The sequence below is a fragment of the Numenius arquata genome, chromosome 3 (assembly GCF_964106895.1).
Source record: "Numenius arquata chromosome 3, bNumArq3.hap1.1, whole genome shotgun sequence".
Taxonomy (NCBI): domain Eukaryota; kingdom Metazoa; phylum Chordata; class Aves; order Charadriiformes; family Scolopacidae; genus Numenius; species Numenius arquata.
The window spans coordinates 76,780,607-76,796,086 of NC_133578.1; the positions used below are offsets into that span (position 1 = coordinate 76,780,607).

General features: G+C 58.1%; 1 protein-coding gene across 2 annotated transcripts in view; it reads right to left on the bottom strand.

Annotated features, from left to right (window-relative positions):
• Positions 1–653: 653 nt before the first annotated feature.
• The window catches only part of HSF1 (heat shock transcription factor 1), a 59,122-nt gene continuing 44,295 nt past the window's right edge, over positions 654–15,480 (bottom strand). The window contains exons 9-14 of one of the 2 annotated variants that reach the window (XM_074146029.1): positions 15,369–15,435; positions 15,178–15,293; positions 5,651–5,756; positions 5,342–5,407; positions 2,652–2,721; positions 1,259–1,464 (exon numbers count right to left, since the gene is read on the bottom strand). In XM_074146029.1, coding sequence (XP_074002130.1) covers positions 1,259–1,464; positions 2,652–2,721; positions 5,342–5,407; positions 5,651–5,756; positions 15,178–15,293; positions 15,369–15,435 — 631 coding nt within the window. Of the gene's footprint in view, positions 1,465–2,651; positions 2,722–5,341; positions 5,408–5,650; positions 5,757–15,177; positions 15,436–15,480 lie in introns of both variants that reach the window. The other variant, XM_074146028.1, reaches the window with a different exon arrangement.

Consider the following 15,480-nt stretch of genomic DNA (forward strand, 5'->3'; position numbering starts at 1 on the left):
AAGATGCCTCCGGGGTGGCCAAGCAGTGACCAACCAAGATGCCTCCGGGGTGGCCAAGCAGTGACCAACCAAGATGCCTCCAGAGTGGCCAAGCAGCAACCAGCAAAGGTGCCTTCATGGTGGCTAAGCACAACCAGCCAAGATGCCGTCATGGTGGCCAAGCAGTGACCAGCCAAGATGCCTTCACGGTGGCCAAGCAGTGACCACCCCAGAGCGGAGAAGAGCACGATGGGTGATTCCTGGGCCTTCATCCCATCCTCTTCCCCAAGGGATGACAAACATGAAGCTTCCAACCATAGAAAAGGCACCAGGTGACAGACCGTTTGTTTTATATATATTTGTATGTATATATATAGAGAGATATTTTTATATATATAGATAGAAGTGGGTTCTTCTTCTCTCATGTAAAAATTCAAAATACAGTTTTTACTATTAACAATCTGAAGTGTAAATGTACAAATTTTTACTGCTAAAGCAAAAGAAAAACAAACCCAAAGGAACAAATAAAAAGAAACACACAGAGCAAGAGGAAATAAAAAAAAAAAAACAAACAAAAAAAAAAAAGAAGGAGAAGGTGGAGCTGGGCCCCGGGGGGCGCACCCCGAGACCACCCCCCCCGGGATGGGACCGCAAGGCAGAGACCACACCGGGATCCAACCCACCGGCGCCAGGTCGGCAAACTTTTATTTCTCTCTTAAAAACCATCGCATCCGCCTCTCGGGGGGCGAGGAGGGAAGGGGACAGGGGTGGGAGGGGGAAATCCCCCCCCCCTCTTCCTCAGAAAAGCTTGCCCTCCCGGCCAGCACCCCCGCTCCCCGGCCGGGGGGAGCCCCCCACGTGCCCCCGTCGCCGGTGGTGACGGAAGGCGAACGTTGTGGGGCGACAGGCAGCCCCCCCCGGGGGCTCTCCCAGCAGCTCCCCGGAGCCGCGGCGGTGCCCGGTTCCCAGCCTCTGTGGCCAGTTGGGCCACCAACAGCAGATGGCGAGGGGGGGGGTGTGTGTTTCTCGCACAGCCTGGCCCCCCCCCCCCAGCAACGGCCACCAAAGCGGAGGAGCGCTGGGTGGCTGGAGAATCTAAAGCAGATTTCAAAACACCTCATTTAAGCACACACACAAATGAAATCCTCACGGTGCCGGGGGAAGCGAACACGAACCAGAGGGTGTTTAGAGCTTTTTTCAACGTCTGTGCAAAGCGAGGAGGCTGCTGACGGCTGGATTTTTCCCTTTGAGTGCGGATTCTTCCTCTCTTTCAAACCCTTTAGGATATCGCAGGGTCCTTGGGTTTGGGCTGCTCAGTCCCCGACAAGAGGGAGATGGTGGGATCTTCCGAGTACTCGTCTCCGTCCGTGAAATAGGGCCCTTCCCCCAGCTCGAAGAAGATGGGCAGGTCCCCGCTCCCCATGTCCACCGCGCTGGAGTCCACCAGGAAGAGGGGCTGGGCCGTGTAGTGCACCAGCTGCTTTCCTGCAAGGAAGAGAGAGAGGCGGGTTGGCACCACGGAAGGGTTTTTTGGGGAGAGAGGGAGGGAACCAAAGGGGGGGGCACAGAGCAACCAGAGCCACGAGGTTTCGCTCTGGTAACCACCGAAGTCAACTGCTTGCAAGGAGAAGGGCTCCTTGTCGCTGGAGCCAGGAGACACCAGGACCTGGGCAAGCGTTTGGCACGTTGGGGAGGAACGAGACATGGACCTCAGCAGGGTTCCAGCCCCCTCTGCTGGGAGGACAGGCTGAGAGAGTTGGGGGGGTTCAGCCTGGAGAAGAGAAGGCTCCGGGGAGACCTTGGAGCCCCTTCCAGTCCCTAAAGGGGCTCCAGGAAAGCTGGGGAGGGACTCTGGATGAGGGAGGGGAGCCATAGGAGGAGGGGGAAGGGTTTTAAGCTGAAAAAGGGGAGATTGAGGTGAGATCCGGGGAGGAACTTCTTTGCTGTGAGGGTGGTGAGAGCCTGGCCCAGGTTGCCCAGAGAAGCTGTGGCTGCCCCATCCCTGGAGGGGTTCAAGGCCAGGTTGGAGGGGGCTTGGAGCAACCTGCTCTGGCGGGAGGTGTCCCTGCCCATAGGACCTAGATGGCCTTTAAGGTCCCTTCCCACCCAAACCATTCTGTGACATGCAGTGAGGGACTGGGGGCTCTCCTCTGTCTCCGTGGACACACCGGGAGCGTGGGGAGGGGGCCCTGACCAGGCTGTGAGACGCAGAGCCCGGTGCTGGGCTTGCTGCCACGAAGGAGGAGCGGCTCCGTGACAGCCCAGGTGGCTCCACGCAGACAGAAATCCCACCAGGGATGGGACAGGCAGGGACCTCAAGCACATCTGGTCAGACCCTCAGCTCAGGACCCTTGGATCTCCCAAGTTGGAGGCTCCCCATCCTCTCCTCCACAGTAAAAAAAGCCTTTTCTCGTGTTCTGATGGAATTTCAGGTGTTCCAGTTTGTGCCACGGCCTCTTGCCCCGTCCCCGGGCGCTGCTGAGGGGAGCCCGGCTCCCTCCTCTTCATCCCCTCCCACCAGGGGTTTGTACCCGCAGCCGAGATCCCCCTCCGTCCCGCCCTCCAACCCTCCATCCCTCGCCCAAATACGCTTTTTGGGAGGAGAAACGCTTTTGCCGCCACCTCCGTTCTCGTGCTGGGGGGTCCCCAAAGGCCGAGGCGGGCGCTGGTACCTGTGTCTGCTGCGCTGGCCTCCGTCTCGGCGGGTTTCTGCTGTTCCTGGGACGAGAGGAGATCCTGAATCTGCGGGGAGAAAGGTCGGGTCAGAGTCCTTGCAGGGCTCAGGCGTGTGGGGTGGGGATGGGGGGGTCCTCTCTGTGCCCCCCCCTCCCCGGACTGACCCCGGGCAGGGTCAGGGAAAGCCTTCAGGATGCGTTTGTAAGGAGTCGGTTTATTTGATTTTTTTTTTTTAAATTTATTTCTATTTATTGAAAGTCTTCTTGTTCCTAAAGCACCCGAGAGCTGCAGGGCCCGGCCAGGGCCAACCGGGCTGTGGCTGAGGACACGATCCCGTCTCCCGGCCCTCTCCCGGCGGGGCTGGAAGGGGCTGAGACCTGAGCGTTAAAGGGAGAAACCTTTAAAGGTAAAAGGAAGAAACCCCCCTCTGCCCACCCGAGAAGCTCCGTGGCCGGGGGAATGCGACCCGGAGCCGCTGATCCCAGAGCCGGGAGCTCAAAGCTCGGGGATCTCCCATGGGATCACCTTCCCTCTGGATTTACAGCCACCAATAGCCCCGTGGCTACTTATGACAGCAACCGCTGCCGTGGAAAAGTCACCTCAGGCAGTATTTAAGCGCGTTCCCAGCGGTTTTTGTCACTCGGCCACTGGTGCTGAGTAAAAGGAGCGCGTTTGTGAGGACACGGGGCTGCACGGAGCGTCTGGCCAGGGTCTGGGAACCCTGGAGCTCGGGCGGGGGTTTCCGTGGGGCCGAGACAAACCCAGCGTTACAGAGAAGAGAAAAATATCAGCCAAGAGACCTTGCCCCAAGCCCTGCCTGAGCTAAGAGAGAGCTCAGCTGCGAATTTCAAAGGACACCGGGAAAGACTCCTCCAGTAAATCCCGCTCCCAGATTTTCCACGGGGTGACTGGCAGCTCCACGACGTGAAATAATTCATTTCTGAATTACTGAACCTTCACAGCTCGTGCTCTCCTCCCAGATCCCGCTAATCCCTCGTCCTGCTCTCCCTGCCCAGCCCCAGCGGAGCCTCTGGTCAATGAGAAACTCAGTTAAACGGCTTTTGGGGGGGCTATTTGCCTGCAGGTGTGTGAAACAGCTATCTGCACCTCTGCTCTTCCCCCTACAGCCCTTTTTTTTTCCCGGGAAATAGCCGTGGGGCATCTGCGTCGCACCCCTGGGCAGCGGGAAGAAGCAAGAAAGGTAGAGAAACGTTCCGGGTGCCAGAAATGCTGCAGAATTACCGACCGTGAACTCCCCGTCCTGCATTTTACCCCCACCCCAGAGCAGGGCGAGGTGTACCCCAAAAGGGCTCGTGGGGATTGTTGGGCTTCGGGAGAAGCCCCGAGGTCTCTCAAGGCGGGTTTTGGAGAGGGGAATGGTGTTGTCCGTGCTCTCCCCGCTCCCTACAACCGGCATTAACGCCTTCTTCCAGCCGTCCCAGGAGCGCAGGCTGCATCACCTGCGGGTCCCCAGCAAAGAGACCAAATCCAGGTTTTCCTGTTCTGCAAAAATTTTCAAGATGTTTCCTGTTCTGCACCGGGGGGAAAAAAACACAAGATCCCTTTGTGCTTTTCCAGATAAAAAAAAAAAAACCCAAACAGTGGGGAGAGTGGGGGGAAGAAAGGGTTAGAGACTGGCTGAGGGTCTCTTGTTGCATCAGCTGGACCAGGAGCCCCCTGCCTGGTGGGATCCGGCCCAGGCTCCCTCTCCCGTCCCCAGGGAAGCACCCGAACTGGGGTTTATCCTGCTTTCCCTCTCAGTTTTTCTCGGGGAGTTGTTCCGCTTTGTGCAAACAGGGATACGGCTGCGGGGCGCTGGCAGAACGTGGGGGGCTCCAGACGCTGCTCTGAACCAGGGCGGGGAGAAGGACCTGGCTCTGCCCCAGCCCGGGAGCACTCCAGTCCTCGGGCTACTGGTTCCTCTGAGGGGCCGGGACCCTCTGGTTTTGACCACAGCTTCCCCCCCGGCTGCTGCCAGCGCCTTCTCCACGCGGCCATGGAACGCTGTGTTCGACCCATCATCGTTAACTAATGACAAATGACTTTATCAGGCGACACTGGCTCTCGCAGAGGAGCGTCGGTGCCTCGCACGGCGTCCAGCGCCGATGATAACGCCAGTAAATAAAATCAGACGCCACACGATGGAGTTTGCCTGGAGAAACCCCCCCTGCCCTCCCCCCCCCGACAACTGGAGAAACTCAAAAGGAGGGTTTATGGAAACCACATGCAGCTCTCCAGGCTTGAGCGCGCTTCCCCGTTCAGGGGGCAGAGCTCACATGAGAGCTGCAAGTCTCAGCACCTAATTAACCGCCTATGAATGATGAAGTAGCCCCGCTCTCCGTCCGAGCTGCCGGGAGAAAAGCCGCGGTGCTAATTGAATTATTTCTCCCCCGGCGGCTCCCCGAGCCTGCGAGGGGGGGTGGGTGGGTGGGGGGGAGGCTCCGCGTTCCTCCTCTCTCCCACATCCCCTCCCCTCGGGCCGGAGGCTCGTCAGAGCCTGTCAGAGCCTTCCTTTAATCACCCGGAGAGGGGCTGCTGCGGAACAGCAGGAGACACTTCGTTCTGGCAGCCCCGTGTGCGTGTGTGAGCGTGTGTGTGTGCGCGCGTGTGTGTGTGTGTGCATGTGCGCGTGTGTGTGTGCGCGCGCGTGTGTGCGCGGGGAGGGATGTTTTTAACAGCTACTCACACTGGCGAGGCTGCTGTCCAGGTCGGGGAGGTTCATGTCTGTAACCGTCATGGAAGGGCTAAAGAGCTGCCAAAGGAAAGAACGATTAGTGCAGGGGAAAGCCAGCCAAAAACCCAGGCGTGCTGCGGAGAGTCCTGGTTGAAGCTACCGTGGTTCCACCTGCCACCGCGAGCCACCGGCACATGGTGCCGCCAGAGGCAGCCGGGGCCCGGCTCCTGGAAGGACGGACAGACGGAGGGAGGGAGGGAAGGACGGACGGACAGACGGAGGGAGGGAAGGAGGGAGGGAAGGGAGGGAGCGGATACTCACGTCTAACAGCGCGCTGGTGTCCACGCTGAAGCCGTGGGTGGTCAGCATCGTCTGAAGGTTGTCCAGGTTGGAGTCGATGGTGTCCAGGTGGTCGTTGAGTTCGTTCCTGTGCAGAAAAAAAGAGGAGCGTGGGCCGTCAGGGATGGGAAGCCTCTCCCAGCTCCCTGGGCTACTAAAGGGACTTTTTCCACCCTCCTCCAGCCCAGCGGGAGCGGGGTTGGGATTGCCAGCTCCGCGGAGATGCCGGCGAGGAGGGGTGCTGGTCCACCCACGGCTCGGCCCGCTCAGCCGGCAGGCGCTGCCAGGGCTCCTCTCCCCAAGGGGGAGCAACCCAAACCAACGAGAAAACAGTGAATTTCTCAGGAACCCCGGGATTTCTGCAGGCCATTCCGGCTCTGCGGCCAGGGGGGCTTGGTGGCCACCAGCCACCATGGGCTGGCGGGAATCCCGGTGCAGCTCTGGACCTTTTTCCAGCCCCAAGGCAAGGACCGCCTCCGCTTGGATTGCGGAGAGATGACAAAGAAAGGGCAACAAACCCGCCCTGCAACAACTGGCTTTGGGGGAAAAGCTTCAAAGGGACCACTTCTGGCCAGAAAAACCCTCCGCAGCTGGGCTGGCAACGGGGAAAATATTATTTGTTCCTCTGGAGATGGATTTTCTAGTGACAACAGAGAGAACTTCCGTGTACCTGGGGAAAGGAACCTTCCCGCTGCATCCCGACCTGCGCACATCATGGTGGGGCACGGGGGGAGAACACCAAGCTCCCCGTGAACCACAGCTCACCGGCCGGCCAACAGCAAGCCCGGGGCGAGGACTAACGGGGTCATTCCTCTTGGCTACCAAAAGCTGGGCTCTTGGCAAAGCTGGGCTCCCTCCGTAGCCACCTGGCAACCAGGATGGATGGCACGGAGGTGCCAACCCCACCGGCCGGGCCAGCTCTGAGGACACGGCTTGTTCCCTCCCACCGAGCTCAGGGATAAGTTTGGGGACCGAGGAGGGGTGGCAGAGCAGGAACAACCCTGGCAAAGGCTGTTTTTTAACTAACTTAGACCTTGGGCTGCGAGACTGAGCTCCAGAGAAGGGACATCCGGGTGGCAGGAGGCCACCAAGGGCTGCAGAGGTGATGGGGAGGTGGGGAACCGACCCCGCGCACCCCCAGTCTCTAGTTCCACGGTGCTCGTGCTGTTTTTTGCTCGCGGTGCTTCAGAATAACAGGGTGACAAAAACCTCACGGTGCCATCAAAAAACCGTTCTCTGAAGAGCACTCGTGGGAAAACCAGTCCTGTTTGTGAGACTCCCGGGGTCTGATCCATGGAAAGCCCCCAGATTTGGTGACGGTTTCAGTTTATTGCAGTCGTCAGCTCTGGCGTGGCCTTGTGTTGGATCCACCACGTTTTCTGTCCTAGAAATGCTCGTTTTGGCTGCTGCAGGTGCTCAGGAGGGACCAGCGGTGCCGGCAGATGAAGATGTCAGAGAGACACAGGGAGATGCGCAAGACAAACAGAAAAGCTGCAGATTTTGGTCTCTGAATTAGAAAAAGGCCAGGAAGCTCCTTCTCTTCTTGGAGGGTCTGTACCCGCCGAGGAGTTTGTCCCCCCAGCCACCACGGCCACCAGCATCCCGCATTCCCACGATGATCCCTTTGGGAGTGACCACCCCTGAGCCCGCGCGGTGCCGCCGACAGCCCCAGCACTGACAGGTCCGGGTCCTTGCCCCACTCAGTTGCCCACGGGCCAGCGCACCTCGCGTGAGCCTCCCCACTGCAAATAAATGACTTCTCCAAGTTTTTAAATGACTTCCCAAATCCTCACAGCGCACAAAACCCTCTGATGGATCTCCGGCCCATCCAGCAACCCCATAATTAGGAGCCTCCAGCAGCGTGGAATAGACCAGTCCCAGCCAAAACATCTCCAGAAACCCCACCAGTGACCAGGTTCTCCTTCCACCCCACCCCAGGGATGGAGCCAGCGGAGGATCCAGACCATGCAAGAAGTGACACCGGGATGAGATGACCAACAACTTCCAGAGCTTCGAATCAACTCTCCCTGTTTCTTTGCAGAAGGGGCCTCTGAAGATGCTGTTTTCCACGTTGAGCTGGAAATGGGTAGTTTTGGTCTGGTTCCAGCACTGCTGGCGGGTGGCCTAGTCCCTGCAGGTCCTGCTCTGCTCAGCTGTATCCGACACCAGGGCTGGTTTGTCCCCAAAAAAATGCTCACAGAGCAGGGAGGAGAGAGGGAGTGTGATTCTCTGGAGAAATGCAGTTTTCATTCACTTCCCAAGTGGATGGCGGGTTGGAGCGAGAGGAACCAGTGGAGACCTTCAAGCCCCTTCCAGTCCCTAGAGGGGCTCCAGGAAAGCTGGGGAGGGACTCTGGATCAGGGAGGGGAGCCGTAGGACGAGGGGGAAGGGTTTTAAGCTGAAAAAGGGGAGATTGAGCTGAGATGTGGGGAAGAACTTCTTTGCTGTGAGGGTGGTGAGAGCCTGGCCCAGGTTGCCCAGAGAAGCTGTGGCTGCCCCATCCCTGGAGGGGTTCAAGGCCAGGTTGGAGGGGGCTTGGAGCAACCTGCTCTGGTGGGAGGTGTCCCTGCCCAGGGCAGGGGGTGGCACTGGGGGGGCCTTAAGGTCCCTTCCCACCCAAACCAGTTTATGATTCTATGATTCTATGACACAGAAGAGCTTTGCCTGCCCCCTGGTGTGTAGATGTGCAGGGAAAGGGCGACTGGAAAGATTTTGGAGATAAAGACTAACCCTGGGCTAAATGCAGCCCCTGGCTCTGCTTTCCCCGTCACACCGACCATCCCCACGCTCCGTCCATCTTCTCAGCAAGCTCCTGGGGGGACCTTTCTGGCTGCCCACCACCTCACAAGAACGACCGAACCCCGGCTCCTCGGCATCTCTCCCTGCTCCAGCGCCGCCTCCTCGGCTGCCGGGGCGGCCCCGGGGAGCACGGGCTCTCGCCAGCCCCTCGCCGTCCGTGTTTCCAGCTGATGAGGTGAGGAGAGGCGGCTCACGCCGTGTGGTCTCGCTCTGTGTGGGCTGTTTTACAGCCCGAGACGCAGCTCTGTTAAAAATAGCACCTTCTTACTCAACGGATCCGCTCTCCGTGGGTCCCTCTCTCCTTGTGTTCGATGCCGATGCCACGCTGGCCCTGGACACCGGGGCTCGCTGTGCAAACCCCTCACTCGGGGGATCCTTGTCGTGGCCGATGGAGGCAGCAGAAAGCCCGTGACCTGCCTCTCCCTGCGCTGGGGACCGGCTGAGCTGGCTCTCAGGAGCAGCAGCTTGTTATTGGGGGAAAAAAAGCAGGTTTTGATGAGGATGCTGATGAGAGAGCTCCATCTGCCTCCGGCGCTGCCGTCCCTGCACGTGTGTTATGGAAATGCAGCCTCCTGCAAGCCCAGAACCACCACCATCCACGGCCACCAGGAGAACGTCCTTCCCAGGAAGGACACGGAGATCCTGAGGAGCTCCTGAGCTCCAGCACAGGGTCCTCAGATCTCCATGGGGCACAGCCAGTGCTTCATCAGTGTCACCAGCCCGGCTCCCCGTCCCTTCTGGGGGGACCCTACCAGGGTACAGGCTGCTGCTTTATTTCCCCAAAACAACCAACCGGGCACCAGACACTTCTAGGTGACCAGAAACCCCCCCAGACCTCCGAATCCGAAGCACCCAAGATGTCCAGAACAGTTTTTCTTCCCTGTATCACTTTTCCCTTTCAAATGCTCCCTTTTCTAAAGAAGACAGAGCAGTTGGGCAACGATTATCACGTTTACGTGGGGAAAAAGCCGTCCCATGGACCCTGCGCTCACCTTGGCTCTGGGAAACGGGCTCAGGGTGCAGGAGACCCAGGTCCCACCAGACCCCTGCAGCACCCACCTCCGACACAACCCCCGAGGGGGGCGAGACACCGATGTAGAAACGCATTTTAGCTCAAGACAGGTTACATTTCTCTCTTGCATTATTCCATACGTTATCTAAAAGTATTTAAGGCCAACTCTTCAGGTAGTTTTTCCTAGGGCTCTACCGTTACTGGCCTAGATGGATTTTCTCCTGACCTGGGATGGTTTTCATTACGGACCAGCTTTCTTAGAGCGGCACCTTGGTGCGCAGTCAGGTTTGCAGCGGGAAGTTTCATTGTTCTCTCATGATCTTAAACCCAGGAAACGCGTCAGGAAAACTCCTTCCAGCCCTGAGCTCTCCCATCGCTTTTCCACGTCGCTACGGAGGTTGCGTGAATTTTGCGCTGGCAAGAGAGGCACCCAACCGGCACCTCCGGGGGCTGAAGTTTCCATTCATCAAACCCAGGTACAAGGGGGACAACAGCCCAGCAGATTTCCCTCCCTTCCCCTGCCAGGACCACCTAAAAGGATGAGAAGAGGCTGAGCCTCCGCCGGCCGCTCCGTATTCTCAGAGCTGGCCAAGAATTCTGTCACTGGGTGCCAATTTTTCCAGTGAGCTTTTTCCTCGTTGATGAACTACCTATGATTTAAGGAAAGCCGATTTCAGCATGCTTAGGGCAGTGTTTCCCTGCTCTCCCGCCTGGCAACGCTGGGGGAGAGTGGCTGTGGCAATTGCTAACCCTTGCTGCGATCTGCAATGAAGTGAGGAAGAGGAAGAGCTGGGGCAAAGACGAGGGACCTCTGCCATCTGCGCAGCGCGAGCCAAACTGAAAAATACAAAGAGAAGAGGAGACCAGGTTCAAGAGACTCACAATCAGGCAGTTTCAGGGACGAAAGGTTACGTTTTAAGGCGAGAAGGGGTGAACCGACCGCGCTCCGGCACTAAGTCGCGGCGCTGCAGGGCTTTCCGGGCGGCGGAATTGTTATTAAGGACAAAAAAACCCCAAATACGAAACCAAGGAAAAGCAAGGGAAGGCAGCACAGGTGGGTTCCAGCACAGCCAAGCTCCGTGAGAGGTTTCTCAGCGAGACACTCTCCTCCTGACGCGGGGCTGCTGTGTTCATCACAGAATCCCAGAATGACGTGGGGTTGGAAGGGACCTCTGGAGATCATCTCCTCCAACCCCCTGCCAGAGCAGGGGCACCCAGAGCAGGTCCCACAGGAACGTGTCCAGGGGGGTTGGAATGTCTCCAGAGAAGGAGACTCCACCACCTCTCTGGGCAGCCTCTCCCAGGGCTCCGACACCCTCACACCAAAGAAGTTCCTCCTCATCTTTAGGTGGAACTTCCCACGTTCCAGTTTGTGCCCGGTCCCTCTTGGCCTGTCACTGGGCACCACTGGAAAAAGACTGGCCCCATCCTCCTGACACCCACCCTTCAAGTATTTAGAGGCCTTGATCAGACCCCCCCTCACTCTGCTCTTCTCCAGACTCAACAGACCCCAGTCCCTCAGCCTTTCCTCAGCAGAGAGATGCTCCAGGCCCCTCAGCATCTTTGTAGCCCTTTGCTGGACCCTCTCCAGCAGTTCCCTGTCCTTCTGGAACTGGGGAGCCCAGAACTGGTCCCAGTGCTCCAGATGGGGCCTCCCTGGGGCAGAGCAGAGGGGGAGGGTGCAGGGTGACACAGGGACCGCTGTCACTGTCACCTCTGAGGGGGTGTCACAGCTCTGGGACAGCACCAGCACACGCCGCTTCGATTAGACAGTGACCCGCTGCTCTATGGAATATATATTACAGCTAATAACGTAGGTGCCAATGTTTTCCAGCACGTGGTGGGCTTTGGCTCTCGGAGAGTGGCTCGTGAGGGTCCCCGGGTGGATGGTGGGTAACGCTTGGGCAACACCATCGAGCGCTTCCATGCAAATTTTCCCCTTTTGCTGCCTGAATCTTGGTACTGTCACCTAAAACGCTGTGGGGGGGGTCACACGAAGGTAATCCTCAGTTCCGATGGAATTCCCCCGGACAAAGGATGCCTTGTGGATGAAATACCAACCCCCGGCGGCTCACAAAGGGGGCCCCGCGCGCCTTGACCCGCCGTCTTAGGGGCTGCGCTTCTCCAATAAATCCGAGAACAACCGAAACGCGCTTCATCTGATGAAAAGCAGGTATCGCTGAGGCTCCTTGGCAGGCTGTCAGTGCCGGGGGTCAGCGGGCGGCCTTGGGGCACCCCTGCTGTACCGTAAAGTCACCCACCGTCTGTAAACACCTCCCCGATTAGCTCCGCACAACGGAATTTCAGAGAAGCCCCAAGGAAAGGGCACGGCGCGGTGCCACGTCCTCGGTGCAGCGCACAGAGCCCCAGGAGAAGCGGTTGGTTTGGTGCCAAAGCCTGAGGAGCCAGCACCGAGCTCTGACCGCGGGACGGGGCACACGCAGAGGCTGCGGGTCTCGGCACGAGGCACGGAGAAGACTCTGAAGCAGGGTCTGAGGTCTGACCCCCTCCTGGGGACGTGACGAGCGGTGTCCTGCCCATTTAGGACAGCTCTGCCAGCACTTCCATTAGCGAGTCATCCTTTCTGCCTGGTCAGTGTCTCAGTGCAAGTCACGCTCTGGTCGTTCCACTTCCCGCTGGGCACCCAGCACTGCTGGCAGGCTAAGAATCATCAAATCATACAATAGTTGGGATGAAAAGGGACATTTAAAGGCCACTGAGTCCAACCTCCTGCCCTGGGCAGGGACATCTTCAACTAGACCAGGTTGCTCCAAGCTCCGTCCAACCTGAACCCCTCCAGGGATGGGGCAGCCACAGCTTCTCTGGGCAACCTGGGCCAGGCTCTCACCACCCTCACAGCAAAGAATTTCCTCCCAAGATCTCACCAAATCTCCCCTTTTTCAGCTTAAAACCCTTCCCCCTCCTCCTATGGCTCCCCTCCCTCATCCAGAGTCCCTCCCCAGCTTTCCTGGAGCCCCTTTAGAGACTGGAAGGGGCTCCAAGGTCTCCCCGGAGCCTTCTCTTCTCCAGGCTGAACCCCCCCAACTCTCTCAGGGAAAAGAAAGGAAAATCACCGGGAAAGGACGCCTCAGCACGCTGGGAATAATGGCCTCCTTCTCTGAGTTCCTACTCCTCTGGCATAAGAGGATACAGGGAGTTGAGCAGCCCCAACGACCAACGCTGCAGGAGGAGATGCCGAGGCACAAAGCTCCCTCCATCCCAACCCAGGATGTAAATAATGGAAGGGAATTTATTTACACTTTGCCTTCACATCCCCCGGGGCGGGGGGGGGATTTGCTGCTGAAGGGTTACGCTCTGCCTCGCGCCGTGTGCCCACGGGCTCCACCACAGGATGAGAAACCTCCGCTTTTACAAATTCCTGCGGCAAACGGGGCGAGGAGCCGGGAGTAGGGCAGGGCTGGGAAACCTTCCTGCCCAGATCCCTTCCCTCTGGAATGCCCTCTAGATGAGAGAAGCAGGGCGTTGCTTGCAAACTGCAGGAGTAAGGGAGCACCAACCCAAGAGGAAGCACAAGCCCGTTCTTTTTGGAGGTTCTAAGGAGCTCTCTGCGACGGAGCCTGGAGCTCACCCTTCGTGGGGGCAAACGTTTTCCGTGTCCTTTGCCTCCGCACCGCCTGCAGGAGGCCTTAGTCATTCAGAAACACTCTCAGCAGCCCTTTTATTTTCATTTTTATTACCTTCTGAACGGCCAGTTTCAGCTTCTGATGAGCTGCACGATAAAAGCTGTCTCTTTTTAAGGACGAGATGGAGTGAGATGGATCGCGGTGCCCTGGATGGGTCTATAAATAGGTGAAGCTGCAGAGAAACATCTCCTCCGAGGCCAAGGGGAAGGAGGGAACGGGCATCTGCTGATTCCGCGTGTCTCTGCGCTGTGCTGTGCCGGGGCAACCTTTAGCCCCCTCTGAAAAGTCATGGCTAACAGGGAATTTGTGCTAATGGCCACATGTCACACCACCAACACCTTGGGTGCGTGAGTCCACAGCAGCCTCCTGGCTAAAAGAGCTCGCTGCTGCCTGCCAGGAGCCTCAAACTAACTCTGTCTTCTCCAAATCGCTTGTAGACTGGAAGGACAGAAGGTCTGTCCTGGCACTCAGAGGGAAGACCTTCATTCCCACACTGGTTTCCCCAGAAGACAGGGAAAACAGATCCCAGAAGCGGCTGAGATCTCAGGATGGTCAAGGGAGAAGTCCTCGGCAGTTCAATACCAACAAAGAACTTTCTGTTTTTTCATCCCAACACTTGGGGTTGCCTCTTTGAGCACCGTGTGGTGATACAAGATCTTTATCCCTAATAAAAAGCCACCCATCAACTTAGTCCAGCTGAGGTGTGAAGCAGGCTGTGTCACAGAACCACAGAATCCCAGAATGATGTGGGGTGGGAAGGGAGCTCTGGAGATCATCTCCTCCAACCCCATGCCAGAGCAGGTCCACCCAGAGCAGGTCCCACAGGAACGTGTCCAGGGGGGTTTTGAATGTCTTCAGAGAAGGAGACTCCACCACCTCTCTGGGCAGCCTCCTCCAGGGCTCTGCCACCCTCACACCAAAGAAGTTCCTCCTCATCTTTAGGTGGAACTTTCCCTCTTCCAGTTTGTGCCCGGTCCCTCTTGGTCTGTCACTGGGCACCACTGGAAAAAGACTGGCCCCATCCTCCTGACACCCACCCTTCAAGTATTTAGAGGCCTTGATCAGATCCCCCCTCAGTCTGCTCTTCTCCAGACTCAACAGACCCAAGTCCCTCAGCCTTTCCTCATCAGAGAGATGCTCCAGGCCCCTCAGCATCTCCGTAGCCCTTTGCTGTCCCCTCTCCAGCAGTTCCCTGTCCTTCTGGAACTGGGGAGCCCAGAACTGGTCCCACTGCTCCAGATGGGGTCTCCCCGGGGCAGAGCAGAGGGGGAGGATGACCTCCCTTGAGGTTCTCCATGCTCTTCCTGATGCCCCCCAGGATGCCACTGGCCTTCTTGGCCACCAGGGCACATTGCTGGCTCCTGGGCATCCTGTTGTCCACCAGTCCTAGCGAGTAAAGAGGCCGAATGGAAGAATGTATTCACCGTGATCAGAACTAGGGGGGCCCAAACATCAGTTTAAAGCAAAGCTTATAAATCTGGGGGGGACGCAGCCGAGACAGGCAAAAGCAGAGGACACCCCTGGGGCAGGGCTGATGGAGAAACGCTGCCCACGGCGGTTCTGAGTCTCACCTACAGCAAACCCACTGGGATTAACGCTTCCAGCAGGCGATGCTGGAAGTGTTTGGGCTGCAAATACAAGGCAGAAGCGTTTATACTGGGAGGATGTGCTGGGTCTGAGATGAAACGCGGCTGTTCTTCCTGTTCCCACACCGGGAGGAGCAGGCGGTTTGAGCAAGCCCTTGTTGAGCACAGCAATTTTTATCCCTTCTTACTCTGGCATCCCACCCGGCGGCGGTAGGACGCGGCGGGGGGGTTAATTCTGCACGTGGGGTCGGGTGCTGGGCTACACTGGGCTACTGTACTGGGCTACAGTAAAGTATCTCCCCCAGCACTTGCTGGGAGGGCTGGACTCAGAGCCTCGGACAAAGGACCACATTTGCCCCTCTCCCCCCAAAGCCAAAGGTTGGTGGCCCCTTTTCAAGCTTAAGGGTAGAGAGAGCGGTGGGATGGCTGGCACGACACGAGTTGGGGCGGTCTCAGCGCAGCACTTACTTGTCGAGGCAGGCAACGCTGAGGCACTTTTCCGGGGGCTGAGGCTGCGCGGTGCTGTCGCCGGCCGCCGCCGCGGTGGTGGTGGTGGTGGTGGTGGTGGCGGCGCTGGGCTCGTTCTCCTGCAGGATGGAGTCGATGAAGGTGGAGGGGGAGAGGGGGGTTTCGACAGCGGGAGGGTTCCCGGGGCTGGCCTCCTCGATCTGGGGGCTGCGGGTGGGACTAGGGGGTTCTTCTTTGATACGGACCACAGGGCTGCTCCTGCGAGAAAAAAAAAAGAAGGAAAAATGGTAAAAATCTCCTGGT